Source organism: Nerophis lumbriciformis, linkage group LG33 (genome assembly GCF_033978685.3).
Source record: "Nerophis lumbriciformis linkage group LG33, RoL_Nlum_v2.1, whole genome shotgun sequence".
Taxonomy (NCBI): domain Eukaryota; kingdom Metazoa; phylum Chordata; class Actinopteri; order Syngnathiformes; family Syngnathidae; genus Nerophis; species Nerophis lumbriciformis.
Window position 1 is genome coordinate 16,094,319 of NC_084580.2, and position 16,526 is coordinate 16,110,844.

Below are 16,526 nucleotides of genomic sequence, written 5' to 3' on the forward strand. Positions count from 1 at the left end.
GCGTGAGGAAGGCGCGCAGGTAAAGCGCAACACGGCAGCCTCCACGAGCGTTGTGGGAATTGAGGAGGAGGTAGTGGACTATCTTGTGAATGTCACAGCAGTTTCACGAGGAAGCATGATGGATTAGAGCTTTTGCACCACATGAAAAGATGCTCTTAAAGAGATGGAAACGAACATTAGAAAAGAGACGGAGAGACGCCGTGGCCCAGTATAAAATGTGTTTTTAAAAGATGGGACGTTACAGGCGAGGAGGGAAGGTTTTTTTTTGCGAGCCATTATTTGGTGTCGCTCTCTCTCACTCTCTCTCACCTCCGGTCCCATGTGTTCCGTCTGTGTAGCGCGGTCGCTCGCATGGCCGTCTTTCATCTTCAGGGCAGCTTTGGCACTCTCCTGCATACAAAACACACAAACACGGTCAGCCGTGTCCAAAAAGAGACAGAGTGAACATCAAATGGAGATTAATTAGAATAGTTGCACGCTCTTCCAACCATACCCCCCCCCCCCTGCAGATCCCCATGCCCCGCGCCCACTTGCACCACACCGATCTACCGCAACTCCCGTTATTTTGCTTTTTCACCCTGGAAACCTGACAGCTTATAAAGAGCGCTCTGCTGTTTTAGTCCTTTAAAGGCCTACTGAAACCCACTACTACCGACCACGCAGTCTGATAGTTTATACATGAATGATGAAATCTTAACATTGCAACACATGCCAATATGGCTGGGTTAGCTTACTAAAGTGCAATTTTAAATTTTGCGCGAAATATCCTGCTGAAAACGTCTCGGTATGATGACGTCAGCGCGTGACGTCACGGATTGTAGAGGACATTTTGGGACAGCATGGTGGCCAGCTATTAAGTCGTCTGTTTTCATCGCAAAATTCCACAGTATTCTGGACATCTGTGTTGGTGAATCTTTTGCAATTTGTTCAATGAACAATGGAGACAGCAAAGAAGAAAGCTGTAGGTGGGAAGCGGTGTATTGCGGCCGGCTGCAGCAACAACACAAACACAGCCGGTGTTTCAATGTTTACATTCCCGAAAGATGACAGTCAAGCTTTAACATTAGCCTGTGGAGAACTGGGACAACAGAGACTCTTACCAGGAGGACTTTGAGTTGGATACGCAGACGCGGTACCGTGAGTACGCATGCAGCTGCGGCTTCCAAACATTTGATCGCTTGCCCGTACGTGCGTGCCGCTATGTGCATGTCACCTACGTAACTTTGGGGACTTTGGGGATATATATGTGCTGTATGAACTTTGGGGAGGTGAACGGTACTTTGGGCTGTGGGATTGAGTGTATTGTGCAGGTGTTTGAGTTGTATTGGCGGGTTATATGGACGGGAGGGGGGAGGTGTTTGTTATGCGGGATTAATTTGTGGCATATTAAATATAAGCCTGGTTGTGTTGTGGCTAATAGAGTATATACTGTATATGTCTTGTGTTTATTTACTGTTTTAGTCATTCCCAGCTGAATATCAGGTCCCACCCGCCTGTCACAGCATCTTCCCTATCTGAATCACTCCCACTGCCCTCTAGTCCTTCACTCTCACTTTCCTCATCCACGAATCTTTCATCCTCGCTCAAATTAATGGGGAAATCGTCGCTTTCTCGGTCCGAATCGCTCTCGCTGCTGGTGGCCATGATTGTAAACAATGTGCGGATGTGAGGAGCTCCACAACCTGTGACGTCACGCGCATATCGTCTGCTACTTCCGGTAGAGGCAAGGCTTTTTTATCAGTGACCAAAAGTTGCGAACTTTATCGTTGATGTTCTCTACTAAATCCTTTCAGCAAAAATATGACAATATCGCGAAATGATCAAGTATGACACATAGAATGGACCTGCTATCCCCGTTTGAATAAGAAAATCGCATTTCAGTAGGCCTTTAAAGAAACCGCTGTTCTAAATGTGTCCACTGGATGTCGCAATAGCAATTATGTTAGGCAAGCAAATAGTTTATACCAGTGCGAGCAAGTAGACCAAGCAAGCAGTACACTGTAAAGCTGGGATGCGACTCCTCACCCTCAACCCAAGGTAAAACAAACAGGAGTAAAATAAACAATTGGTAAGCCCACTTGAAATGCTGCATGGGACACTGCACATTGATATAGTTCTGTGAAAATGATTGTCTTCTGTGCACATTTAAAGAACGTGAACAGTGTGTGATTTGCTGCAAGTCAGTCTTTGAAGTTTTTATTTTTGGTTTGTTGAAATTGTTCACATTGCACAGCTTTTATTTTTCTATCAATACACAATGATGCCTAGAAGGCAGGGAATAACTCAACCCTCTTGAATAGTTTCTACCTCTGTTTCTTATGGTTTGATGAGTTAGCACAAGATCAATATGTGAAAATGACAAATGAGGTAGTTGATACATATTTATGCTTAACTTTGTTTTGTGTTCAATCCTAGATGGACTGAGACTTAAAGATTAATTGCTTTTGTAGAGATTAAGTCTAAATTCATTGTGTTCTTCATGGTGTTTTTGAAACTGCACCAATTTTTTTCCTCAGAATTTTCACCTAACTTGAAGTGTTTTGTCAAGAGGATTATTTGTGATGAATACATTTTCGGAACGTGCTTGTTCTATTTTGGGCCAACGTAAAACAAAGAAAACAAAATCAAGTTGTCGTAGTTGTGTTTGTAAGTTATTATGCCATGATTTTACCCATCCGGCCCATGTGGGAATAGATTTTCCTCCATCTACTGCAAAAACACTAGTGGGAGATAGGGGTGTAACGGTACACAAAAATTTTGATTCGGTACGTACCTCGGTTTAGAGGTCACGGTTCGGTTTATTTTCGGTACAGTAAGAAAACAACAAAATATACATTTTTTGGTTATTTATTTACCAAATTTGTAAACAATGGCTTTATCCTTTTAACAATGGGAACACTATAATAATTCTGCCCACGTTAATCAACATTAAACTGCCTCAAGTTGTTGCTCAGATTAAATAAAATGACACAACTTTTCGTCTACATATAAAAAGTGCAACATTAGACAGTTTCAAGTCAACTCATCGTGCTTAATTTATTACAGCATTTGGGAAGCCTGTAGTTGATTTGTATTATGTAAATGTTATATTTTTATCAACATGTGATAGCAGGGACCCTGCCATTCAGAACTAGGCTGCTCCATAACTAATGATTAATGTAACTATAGCTGAAAAAATAGTACAATAGCAATAGGAGAGACTATTCATCCCTGAACACCATGGAGTTCATGTAGGCTTAAAGGAGAACATTATCACCAGACCTATGGAAGCGTCAATATATACCTTGATGTTGCAGAAAAAAGACCATATATTTTTTAACCGATTTCCGAACTCTAAATGGGTGAATTTTGACGAATTAAACACCTTCATATTATTCGCTCTCGGAGCGCACATTGGGAAGCAATCCGCCATTTTCTCACTTTCGTCGGTGTGTTGTCGGAGGGTGTAACAACACGAACAGGGACGGATTCAAGTTGCACCAGTGGCCCAAAGATGCGAAAGTGGCAAGAAATTGGACGAAATTTGTTCAAAATACGAGGCTGTGGGGAAAGCCGACGAAATGGTCAGTCGTTTGTTTCGCACACTTTACCGACGAAAGCTATGCTACGACAGAGATGGCAACCGTCCCTTATGCCACCGAAGATGATCAAGAGAAGAATATCGACCCTAGCTTCCCTGGCCTGCTGACATCAACTCCAAAACTGGACAGATCAGCTTTCAGGAAAAGAGAGCGGATGAGGGTATGTCTACAGAATATATTAATTGATGAAAACTTTATTCATTACTCGCGGTTTTACGTAAATTATTATACATAAACTGTGTTTACCAATAATTTAGCTTAAAAACATTTATTTTTTTCAATCATTCGAGTACATTCGGGTAGTCTTGTGTAATGCAGTATTTTGTGTCTATTTAGGTATGGTTAACCTGAGTGCTAAAATCGTGGAAAAATATATGTTCTTAGCGCGCCTGAAATGGGCTGTCTGCACTCTCAAAGTGCATGTTGTTGCCAAATGTATTTCATATGCTGTAAACCTAGTTCATAGTTGTTAGTTTCCTTTAATGCCAAACAAACACATACCAATCGTTGGTTAGAAGGCGATCGCCGAATTCGTCCTCGCTTTCTCCCGTGTCGCTGGCTGTCGTGTCGTTTTCGTCGGTTTTGCTTGCATACGGTTCAAACCGATATGGCTCAATAGCTTCAGTTTCTTCTTCAATTTCGTTTTCGCTAACTGCCTCCACACTACAACCATCCGTTTCATACATGCGTAATCTGTTGAATCGCTTAAGCCGCTGAAATCCGAGTGTGAATCCGAGCTCGTGTCGCTATAGCTTGCTGTTCTATCCGCCATGTTTGTTTGTATTGGCATCACTGTGTGACGTCACAGGAAAATGGACAGGTGTTTATAACGATGGTTAAAATCAGGCACTTTGAAGCTTTTTTTAGGGATATTGCGTGATGGGTAAAATTTGGAAAAAAAACTTTGAAAAATAAAATAAGCCACTGGGAACTGATTTTTAATGGTTTTAACCCTTCTGAAATTGTGATAATGTTCCCCTTTAATGATGCAGTTACATTATGATATCAACTATCAGAGACAGAAACTCTTCATTTAACATAATGTCCTTTTTTGCTGCTTCAACACAGCTCAATCAACACAGAAAAAGGTCAAGTGAAATAACAGACAGACAGGGCTTTGCTGTCCGTAACACACACACACACCGCAAAATGAGCTAACGTTACGCTAAAAATTAGCCTACACCTCAAGCAGTTTATATTTCTAGAAGGTCAACGGGCTCATAGTGATGTTACTAGTAGTTGACTGGGAGGTGTTTATTATCATTTGGGGAGAGTCCGCTGCCTGATGCTTACCTGCTAAACGCTAATCACTGACTACATGCGCTCTGAATACGCACTGCTGATTGGCTGTTACCGCTCTGAATACGCACTGCTGATTGGCTGTTACCGCTCTGTATGTAGCTTGTTAAGACTTTAGCTTAGCTTAATATGTTCGTGTGGAAACTCGTTCGGTACACCTCCGAACCGAACCGGTTCAATACAAATACACGTACCGTTACACCCCTAGTGGGAGAGCTTCCATAAGACAGGAGCGCTCTGCTGTTTTTAGGAATCTGTTGGAAAAATGTGTGTAACTCACCCTCTATATTGATTGTTTGATTGATTGATTGATTGATTGAGACTTTTATTAGTAGATTGCACAGTACAGTACATATTCCGTACAATTGACCACTAAATGGTAACACCCGAATAAGTTTTTCAACTTGTTTAAGTCGGGGTCCACGTTAATCAATTCATGGTAAATTGCAGGGTTGCTCTGCTGTTTTTTGTAATCTGCTGCAAAAAATACTAGTGAAAGATCTTCCATAAGACCGGAGCACTTTGCTCTTTTCAGGAAGCTGTTGCATAAACACTAGGTGAATATCCTCTATATTGCAGTAGCGCTCTGATTATGTTCAGAACCTCTTGCAAAAACACTGGTAAAAAGTAACAGTAAAAAATCTTTTATAATGCAGAAATGCTCTGCTGTTTTTAGAAATTTGCTGCAAAAACGGTAAAAAAAATATCTTTAGTGTGACAGGGGTGACATGCTCTTTTTAAGGACCTATTGCAAAAACGCAAGGCAAAACACTGCTGTTTTTTTTAAAGGGGAACATTATCACAATTTCAGAAGGGTTAAAACCATTAAAAATCAGTTCCCAGTGGCTTATTTTATTTTTCGAAGTTTTTTTCAAAATTTTACCCATCACGCAATATCCCTAAAAAAAGATTCAAAGTGCCTGCTTTTAACCATCGTTATATACACCCGTCCATTTTCCTGTGACGTCACACAGTGATGCCAATACAAACAAACATGGCGGGTAGAACAGCAAGGTATAGCGACATTAGCTCGGATTCAGACTCGGATTTCAGCGGCTTAAGCGATTCAACAGATTACGCATGTATTGAAACGGATGGTTGTAGTGTGGAGGCAGGTAGCGAAAGCGAAATTGAAGAAGAAACTGAAGCTATTGAGCCATATCGGTTTGAACCGTATGCAAGCGAAACCGACGAAAACGACACGACAGCCAGCGACACGGGAGAAAGCGAGGACGAATTCGGCGATCGCCTTCTAACCAACGATTGGTATGTGTTTGTTTGGCATTAAAGGAAACTAACAACTATGAACTAGGTTTACAGCGTATGAAATACATTTGGCAACAACATGCACTTTGAGAGTGCAGACAGCCCAGTTTTCATCAATTAATATATTCTGTAGACATACCCTCATCCGCTCTCTTTTCCTGAAAGCTGATCCGTCCAGTCCAGTTGGAAATGCATCTGCTTTGAGTGTCGCAGGATATCCACACATTCTTGCCATCTCTGTCGTAGCATAGCTTTCGTCGGTAAAGTGTGCGGAACAAACGTCCAATTTCTTGCCACTTTCGCATCTTTGGGCAAGATGCAACTTGAATCCGTCCCTGTTCGTGTTGTTACACCCTCCGACAACACACCGACGAGGCATGATGTCTCCAAGGTACGGAAAACAGTCGAAAAAACGGGAAATAACAGAGCTGATTTGACTCGGTGTTTGTAATGTGTTTGAGAAAATGGCGGATTGCTTCCCGATGTGACGCCACGTTGTGACGTCATCGCTCCGAGAGCGAATAATAGAAAGGCGTTTAATTCGCCAAAATTCACCCATTTAGAGTTCGGAAATCGGTTAAAAAAAATATGGTTTTTTTTCTGCAACATCAAGGTATATATTGACGCTTACATAGGTCTGGTGATAATGTTCCCCTTTAAGATGCTGCAGAAATGCTAGTCAAAGAACCTCCATATGACAAGAGTGCTCTGCTCTTTTTAGGAATCTGCTGCAAAAAACGCTAATAAAATATCCTCTATATTGACAAGAGCGCCTTGCTGTTTTTAAGGATCTACTGCAAAAACGCTAGCCAAAAATAATTTCCAGTGTGCAACAGAAACGCTCTGCTGATGAAAGGAGGAAAAGCGATAAAAAAATGAAGCGCACACTATCCTTGTCAGAGATAAAGAGCAAGTTAGCAGATGTACAGACATGATGTACACAATGCACAGCTTTTACCTTGACCGCAGAAAAGCGCAGACTCGTATTTTATCTGCATGGCATTGTTTGGAAAAAGGCGAGGTTGCAAGTACCATGAATTCTGCACTATTTACCCCGGGAGCCTTTTATCAACACGGTAACCAATCATTCTGACACTGCTGCCCTGCACTCATCATGGCTTAGAGAAACAGAATTGGGCTTTGCAGCGCTGTGGCTGCAAGATACGGAAAAGTTCATTAACCTTAATTGGAATTATCAAGCAAATTAAAAGATGCAGTGAAAACTTAATGGATGAGGGCATAAGCAAACATAGCCTATTTACTCAAAGTACCCATCTATTAGGGTGGTTATTTTTATTTGAATACCATCAAATACATTTCTATATTTTTTCTGCAAATACTGTATATAAATCCATCCATCCATCCATCTTCTTCCGCTTATCCGAGGTCGGGTCGCGGGGACAGCAGGTTAACCAGGGAAGCCCAGACTTCCCTCTCCCAAGCCACTTTGTCCAGCTCCTCCCGGGGGATCCCGAGGCGTTCCCAGGCCAGCCGGGAGACATAGTCTTCCCAACGTGTCCTGGGTCTTCCCCGTGGCCTACTACCAGTCGGACGTGCCCTAAACACCTCCCTAGGGAGGCGTTCAGGTGGCATCCTGACCAGATGCCCGAACCACCTCATCTCGCTCCTCTCGATGTGGAGGAGCAGCGGCTTTACTTTGAGCTCCTCTCGGATGACAGTTTCTCACCCTATCTCTAAGGGAGAGCCCCGCCACCCGGCGGAGGAAACTAATTTCGGCCGTTTGTACCCGTGATCTTGTCCTTTCGGTCATAACCCAAAGCTCATGATCATAGGTGAGGATGGGAACGTAGATCGACCGGTAAATTGAGAGCTTTGCCTTCCGGCTCAGCTCCTTCTTCACCACAACGGATCGATACAGCGTCCGCATTACTGAAGACACCGCACCGATCCGCCTGTCGATCTCACGATCCACTCTTCCCTCGCTCGTGAACAAGACTCCGAGGTACTTGAACTCCTCCACTTGGGGCAAGATCTCCTCCCCAACCCGGAGATGGCACTCCACCCTTTTCCGGGCGAGAACCAGTATATAAATGATATGTGTATTATTAAATAGGTTATTTATTAACTTATATTGTTTTCCCTCAAATAATATTACCGTATTTTTCGGACTACAAGTCGCAGTTTTTTTTTCATAGTTTGGCCGGGGGTGCGACTTATACTCAGGAACGACTTATGTGTAAAATTTTTAACACATTACCGTAAAATATCAAATAATATTATTTAGCTCATTCACGTAAGAGACTAGACGTATAAGATTTCATGGGATTTGACAGATTGTTTGGTAAACGTATAGCATGTTCTATATGTTATAGTTATTTGAATGACTCTTACCATAATATGTTACGTTAACACATACTTGCCAACCCTCCCGAATTTTCCAGGAGACTCCCGAAATTCAGCGCCTCTCCCGAAAACCTCCCGGGACAAATATTCTCCCGAAAATCTCCCGATTTTCAGCCGGAGCTGGAGGCCACGCCCCCTCCAGCTCCATGCGGACCTGAGTGAGGACAGCCTTTTTTCACGACGGGAGGACAACAGGGTGACAAGAACTAAATCATCCAGACTAGAGATAAATTGTATTATTATGTTTATCTAGCTGTCAATATACTCCTCCCCTCTTAACCACGCCCCCAACCACGCCCCGCCCTGCCCCACCCCCACCTCCCGAAATCAGAAGTCTCAAGGTTGGCAAGTATGCGTTAACATACCAGGCACGTTCTCAGTTAGTTATTTATGCCTCATATAACGTACACTTATTCAGCCTGTTGTTCACTATTCTTTGTTTATTTTAAATTGCCTTTCAAATGTCTATTCTTGGAGTTGGCTTTTATCAAATACATTTCCCCCAAAAATGCGACTTATACTCCAGTGCGACTTATATATGCTTTTTTCCTTCTTTATTATGCATTTTCGGCAGGTGCGACTTATACTCCGAAAAATACGGTAAGTATATAACAACTGACTATGCATAATAATAGTACTGTACATAACATACACTTATACAAACAGTAAATGCTTTAGAAAACACCTTTCAACATTTAACACCGAGTTGGTGGTCAACAAAAGCAAATAACAGCTGGGGTCTCAAACTAGCACCATGTCACAAATACAAAATAGACACAGTAGACGTTGAAAATCTATAAGAAATACATTTTTGGGTGTAATGATAATAATAATAATAAAATGAACTAGAAATCTCATGTAAAAAAATATGCCACAAAGACTAGCACAAAGAGTAAACGGCGAATGCAGTTTCACTGAAGCTGCCTGAGTTCTGGGAATCTTCCGCGAGTGCATGGTTTGCCCAGGCCGAAGCACAGTTCGCACTGCGTGGTATCACTGAGGGCATACTTGCCAACCTTGAGACCTCCGATTTCGGGAGGTGGGGGTGGGGGGCGTGGTCGGGGGTGGGGCGCGGGGAGTGGTCGGGGGCGTGGTTAAGATATATATATATATGATAAATAATATGATATATATATATAATATACAATAAGAAATACTTGACTTTCAGTCCATCCTTGTTCTATTCTCTGTCACTATTTCAGAACACACAAATTATACAAATATACATTATAAAATCAATAAGAAAACGGGAGCTCTAATTTGGGAGTCTGAATTAGGATCAGAAGTTCCTATATAAACATTGCGCACTCACGTCGCCATTTTGTATTGATTACTGCAGCTGTGCACTGGATTCATTCACAAATACAAACTACAACTCACAAACACTTTAGAGTTAGGCTTCACCATCAGAATGTGTACTTAAACTTATAAAAATCACATGGATATTATTCAGTGAGTTGATTCACCAAAACTAACCTGTTATACAGGAGGAAAAAGCACACAGGACGTTTCAATTGTTCACAGACTGGTCGCGCTCATCAGAATGACAAGACACTTCCGGTCTGCAGGTGATAGCATTCAATTGGGAAGAAACGCCCTACTGCCCCCTACTGACCAATGTGAATACTGATAAATCTGTAATGACAGCTCCAAAAACGAATCCATCCATCCATTTTCTACCGCTTATTCCCTTTGGGGTTGCGGGGGCGCTGGAGCCTATCTCAGCTACAATCGGGCGGAAGGCGGGGTACACCCTGGACAAGTCGCCACCTCATCGCAGGGCCAACACAGATAGACAGACAACATTCACACTCACATCCACACACTAGGGCCAATTTAGTGTTGCCAATCAACTTATCCCCAGGTGCATGTCTTTGGAAGTGGGAGGAAGCCGGAGTACCCGGAGGGAACCCACGCAGTCACAGGGAGAACATGCAAACTCCACACAGAAAGATCCCGAGCCCGGGATTGAACCCAAGACTACTCAGGACCTTCGTATTGTGAGGCAGATGCACTAACCCCTCTGCCACCGTGAAGCCCCAAAAACGAATTCAAACCACAAAATAAAATAAAAAAAATTACACAAAAATGTGACATATTATAGGTGGGTCACATATGCATGTACAGTAGATGGCAGTATTGTCCTGTTTAAAAGTGTCACTACATTGCTGTTTACGGCAGACGAACTGCTTTACGGTAGACGAAAACTTGACTGCTGTTGTTGTGTGTTGTTACCGCGCTGGGAGGACGTTAATGAAACTGCCTTACAATAAACCCACATAAGAAACCAAGAACTCGCCCTCGATCATTAGCTGTTTATATTGTGGGAAAGCGGACGTGAGAACAGGCTGTCAACACGTCACTCAGGTCCGCATGGAGCTGGAGGGGGGCGTGGCCTCCAGCTCTGCCTGAATTTCGGGAGATTTTCGGGAGAAAATTTGTCCCGGGAGGTTTTCGGGAGAGGCGCTGAATTTCGGGAGTCTCCCAGAAAATCCGGGAGGGTTGGCAAGTATGCACTGAGGGGGAGTTACACAGGTCCGGTGGCCATGGATGAAGTGCTGGCTGTCCAGAGTTGGGACCCGGGGTGGACAGTGTAATCAGTTGGGGACATCTCTGCACTGCTGACCCGTCTCCGCTCGGGATGGTCTCCTGCTGGCCCCACTATGGACTGGACTCTCACTATTATGTTGGATCCACTATGGACTGCACTTTCACAATATTATGTCAGACCCACTCGACATCCCCTGGAGGGGGGTGGTTACCCACATATGCGGTCCTCTCCAAGGTTTCTCATAGTCATTCACATCGACGTCCCACTGGGGTGAGTTTTTCCTTGCCCTTATGTGGGCTCTGTACCGAGGATGTCGTCGTGGCTTGTGCAGCCCTTTGAGACACTTGTGATTTAGGGCTATATAAATAAACATTGATTGTTTCTTATCATGTGTCTAACCACTACCTGCAGCATTGTCAGCTTTACAGATGCCCTGTCTGCTTTTCCCCGCCATGTCTGCTGTGACATTTACCATGACACATAGAAGGGCATGAGTCTTACACAAGATAATTTGCTGGAGGCAAAAGAAGAAGGCGTTTATTGCGGGTGCGATGGTGATTTATTCAAGCCGACAGCTCACCCAACGCCACTCTTTGAGGATGTACGGTAAACAGCCCTGATCCAATACAGCAAAACGAAGCGGGCAGGAGTTTGAAAAAATTATACGACGAGCCGTATGAAAGGCAAGTATTTCCCCAGCTATATGCTACAGTTGAAGCGGAGTCCTTAAGCAAAAAGCATCAGCAAAGAAGCGCAGAGAAGTCATAAAACGAGACAGCAAAGTGATGGCCGGCCAGCCAGCTAGCAGGTCCTTGTAGGAGATAATTAATAGGTTTCCACTGGCAGATTTACACACGGAGGCAGGAGGAGCTTTTGGCCATGAGTTGCCTTTTCCTTCAAAGTGCTGCTGCACTTAAAGTTGGCAAGCGGTAAGCGAGGTTTCCCTACTCTCTTCCTGCCCAGCGCATATAGACACGACATACCCTGCTGCAACGGGACGCCTCTGTCAATTTAAAGTAATGAAATGCAGCGGCGACACAGGCTTTGACAATTTAACTGCTACATATACTGGACGTGCTTTATAGAGGCTAAAGCGTCTGAAAGATCACACGCACAACCAAAATACAAGAAGAGCAGAAAACCCACCGTGAATATGTACAACATACAAACCCCGTTTCCATATGAGTTGGGAAATTGTGTTAGATGTAAATATAAACGGAATACAATGATTTGCAAGTCATTTTCAACCCATATTCAGTTGAATATGCTACAAAGTCAACATATTTGATGTTCAAACTATTTTTGCAAATAATCATTAACTTTAGAATTTGATGGCAGCAACACGTGACAAAGAAGTTGGGAAAGGTGGCAATAAATACTGATAAAGTTGAGGAATGCTCATCAAACACTTATTTGGAACATCCCACAGGTGAACAGGCAAATTGGGAACAGGTGGGTGCCATGATTGGGTATAAACGTAGATTCCATGAAATGCTCAGTCATTCACAAACAAGGATGGGGCGAGGGTCACCACTTTGTCAACAAATGCGTGAGCAAATTGTTGAACAGTTTAAGAAAAACCTTTCTCAACCAGCTATTGCAAGGAATTTAGGGATTTCACCATCTACGGTACGTAATATCATCAATGGGTTCAGAGAATCTGGAGAAATCACTGCACGTAAGCAGCTAAGCCCGTGACCTTCGATCCCTCAGGCCGTACTGCATCAACAAGTGACATCAGTGTGTAAAGGATATCACCACATGGGCTCAGTAACACATCAGAAACCCACTGTCAGTAACTACAGTTGGTCGCTGCATCTGTAAGTGGAAGTTAAAACTCTCCTATGCAAGGCGAAAACCGTTTATCAACAACACCCAGAAACGCCGTCGGCTTCGCTGGGCCTGAGCTCATCTAAGATGGACTGATACAAAGTGGAAAAGTGTTCTGTGGTCTGACGAGTCCACATTTCAAATTGTTTTTGGAAACTGTGCACGTTGTGTCCTCCGAACCAAAGAGGAAAAGAACCATCCGGATTGTTATAGGCGCAAAGTGTAAAAGCCAGCATCTGTGATGGTATGGGGGTGTATTAGTGCCCAAGACATGGGTAACTTACACATCTGTGAAGGCGCCATTAATGCTGAAAGGTACATACAGGTTTTGGAGCAACATATGTTGCCATCCAAGCAACGTTACCACGGACGCCCCTGCTTATTTCAGCAAGGCAATGCCAAGCCACGTGTTACATCAACGTGGCTTCATAGTAAAAGAATGCCGGTACTAGACTGGCCTGCCTGTAGTCCAGACCTGTCTCCCATTGAAAATGTGTGGCGCATTATGAAGCCTAAAATACCACAACGGAGACCCCCGGACTGTTGAACAACTTAAGCTGTACATCAAGCAAGAATGGGAAAGAATTCCACCTGAGAAGCTTCAACAATTAGTTTCCTCAGTTCCCAAACGTTTACTGAGTGTTGTTAAATGGAAAGGCCATGTAACACAGTGGTGAACATGCCTTTTCCCAACTACTTTGGCACGTGTTGCAGCCATGAAATTCTAAGTTAATTATTATTTGCAAAAAAAAATAAAGTTTATGAGTTTGTAGTGCATTCAATTGAATATGGGTTGAAAAGGATTTGCAAATCATTGTATTCCGTTTATATTTACATCCAACACAATTTCCCAACTCATATGGAAACGGGGTTTGTAGATGATTCGCACGGAGTAGTGCGTCTCAATACTTTTGCCAAAGTAACATACACATAAGACAACGGGGAGTTATTCCCCACCTATTAAGAAGATGTTGGATCCCCTCCAGAATTGCCACTTGCAACAATATTGTTGTCACTTGTTTGTCGTCCACACGTCTGTAATTTGTCACCTGCTCTATCGAAGCAGCGCAAACGCAGACATAATGCCAGGCCTCAGTAGGATAACGTGCCAGTGTTGCGTCGGCGCATAATGAGACATGCCAGTCATATCCACTGACTTGAATCTCATTTGGCATCTGTTTCTGATTTGCGTTTTTTTTGGCGCCGTGCATCTCAATCTCTTTCAGCTTTCCTTTTGAGTCTTTAAGACTGTCTCTTCTCGTCCCAACCCACGCTTATGTTGGAGGCGCAACAGGTTGTAGTTCTAGCGCAGGAATAGTAATAACGGAGCAAAAAAAAACGTGGTGGACTGAGAGCCAAATGCCCACGTAATAATCATCCAGCAGCTGTCTATACACGGTGTCAGTGCTCCTTGTGGAAAATACATGCAGACCACATAAGTTATTTCATTACTGTTCATCATGCACCTTTATTGTTACCTCATCATGACTAACTTTGTGAAGAATCATAAAGTGGAACTAGAGATGTCCGATAATGGCTTTTTTGCCGATATTCCGATATTGTCCAACTCTTAATTACCGATTCCTATATCAACCGATACCGATATCGTGGAATTAAAACTTGATTATGCATAATTTGCTGGATGCATTAAACAATGTAACAAGGTTTTCCAAAATAAATCAACTCAAGTTATGGGGGAAAAAAATGCCAACATAGCACTGCCATATTTATTATTGAAGTCACAAAGTGCTTTTTTTTTTTTTTTAACATGCCTCAAAACAGCAGCTTGGAATTTGGGACATGCTCTCCATGAGAGAGCATGAGGAGGTTGAGGTGGGCGGGGTTGGGGTGGGCGGGGTTTAGGGTAGGGACTAGCGGGGTGTGTATATTGTAGCGTCCCGGAAGAGTTAGTGCTGCAAGGGCTTCTGGGTATTTGTTCTGTTGTGTTACGGTGCGGATGTTCTCCCGAAATGTGTTTGTCATTCTTGTTTGGTGTGGGTTCACAGTGTGGCGCATATTTGTAACAGTGTTAAAGTTGTTTATACGGCCACCCTCAGTGTGACCTGTATGGCTATTGACCAAGTATGATGCATTCATTTGTGTGTGTGTGTGTGTGTGTGTGTGTGAAAAGCCGTAGATATTATGTGATTGGGCTGGCTTTAAGGTTTATTGGCGCTCTGTACTTCTCCCTACGTCCGTGTACACAGCGGCGTTTTAAAAAGTCATAAATTTTACGTTTTGAAACCGATACCGATAATTTCCGATATTACATTTTAAAGCATTTATCAGCCGCTAATATCGGCAGTCCGATATTATCGGACATCTCTAAGTGGAACCTTGATTTGCGAGCAACAGGAATAATGTAAATATGAATAATTGTGACGTGAAGTGTGAAGTGAATTATATTTATATAGCGCTTTTCTCTAGTGACTCAAAGCGCTTTACATAGTGAAACCCAATATCTAAGTTACATTTAAACCAGTGTGGGTGGCACTGGGAGCAGGTGGGTAAAGTGTCTTGCCCAAGGACACAACGGAAGTGACTAGGGGAAGCGGGAATCGAACCTGAAACCCTGGAGTTGCTGGCACGGCCACTCTACCAACCGAGCTATGCCGCCCCAATTGGGTTTCAGCCTCGATGAAAGTCCATATTTTAGTGAAAGTTTGAACACAATATAAAGCGCTGTATATCAAACAAACATGACAACGAAGTGATGGATCAACTTTCTTTATAATAACATAGCCAAAACAACAACTAGCTGAACTGTCCTCTTGTCCAGCCGCCCTGCTTACACACACACACACACACACACACACACAACACCCACACACAGTGTCACTAGCTTTGTGGTGCATTCACAGTTTAAAATGGCAAAACTCGTTAACTTGAACATACACGTCGCTACAATGATTAGGAAGAAAACATTTATCCACTTTACCTTTTTGGTCAGTATTCTTTGCGGGGGAGGAGAGGCAGTGTCAACAACGCTTTGGTCCCTTACTAAATGTTTCAATCCACACATTGTTTTGAAAATTAAAAAATTCTCAACAAAGTACTTTGTACAATAATATTATTATTTTAGAAATATATGTTGATGCTGATTGATAATACCACACATTTGTTTTTAAATGTATGTGTGCATTTTTTTGGCCATTTTAAAGAAAATATATGCATCATCACAGATTATGCAAATTATATGATGCGCCATGTGCAAAAACTGAAATCTAAGTAAGATTAAATATCTCAAATAAGGGTGATATTTGCTTATTTTCTGTCCGAAAAGATAATTCTTCTCACTAAGCAGATTTTATGTTAGAGTGTTTTACTTGTTTTAAGGGTTTTGGTCCTAAATGATCTCAGTAAGATATTACAGCTTGTTGCTGAGATTTGATGACCTATATTGAGTAAAACATGCTTGAAACTAGAATATCAACTGTTGCAAAGCTGTGTCATCAACACTCACAAGTATAAAACTACTTTTTTAAAGTAATAATTTCTTACTTCAAGTATGAAAAAAACAAAGTCATGATTTTGACACGAATATGTCTCATAATTAAAACAGATGACAGCCAAATGGACTTTGCTGTTTTATTTTTCAATGAAACAATAGAAAATACGTACTCATATAGTAGTAC

At 42.5% G+C, this 16,526-nt stretch overlaps 1 protein-coding gene across 3 annotated transcripts in view; it reads right to left on the reverse strand.

Moving 5' to 3' along the window:
• The window catches only part of ccser1 (coiled-coil serine-rich protein 1), a 397,790-nt gene that overhangs the window by 174,501 nt on the left and 206,763 nt on the right, over positions 1–16,526 (reverse strand). For all 3 annotated transcript variants that reach the window (XM_061929002.1, XM_061929001.1, XM_061929003.2), the window contains exon 10: positions 310–390. In XM_061929002.1, coding sequence (XP_061784986.1) covers positions 310–390 — 81 coding nt within the window. The remainder of the gene's footprint in view (positions 1–309; positions 391–16,526) is intronic.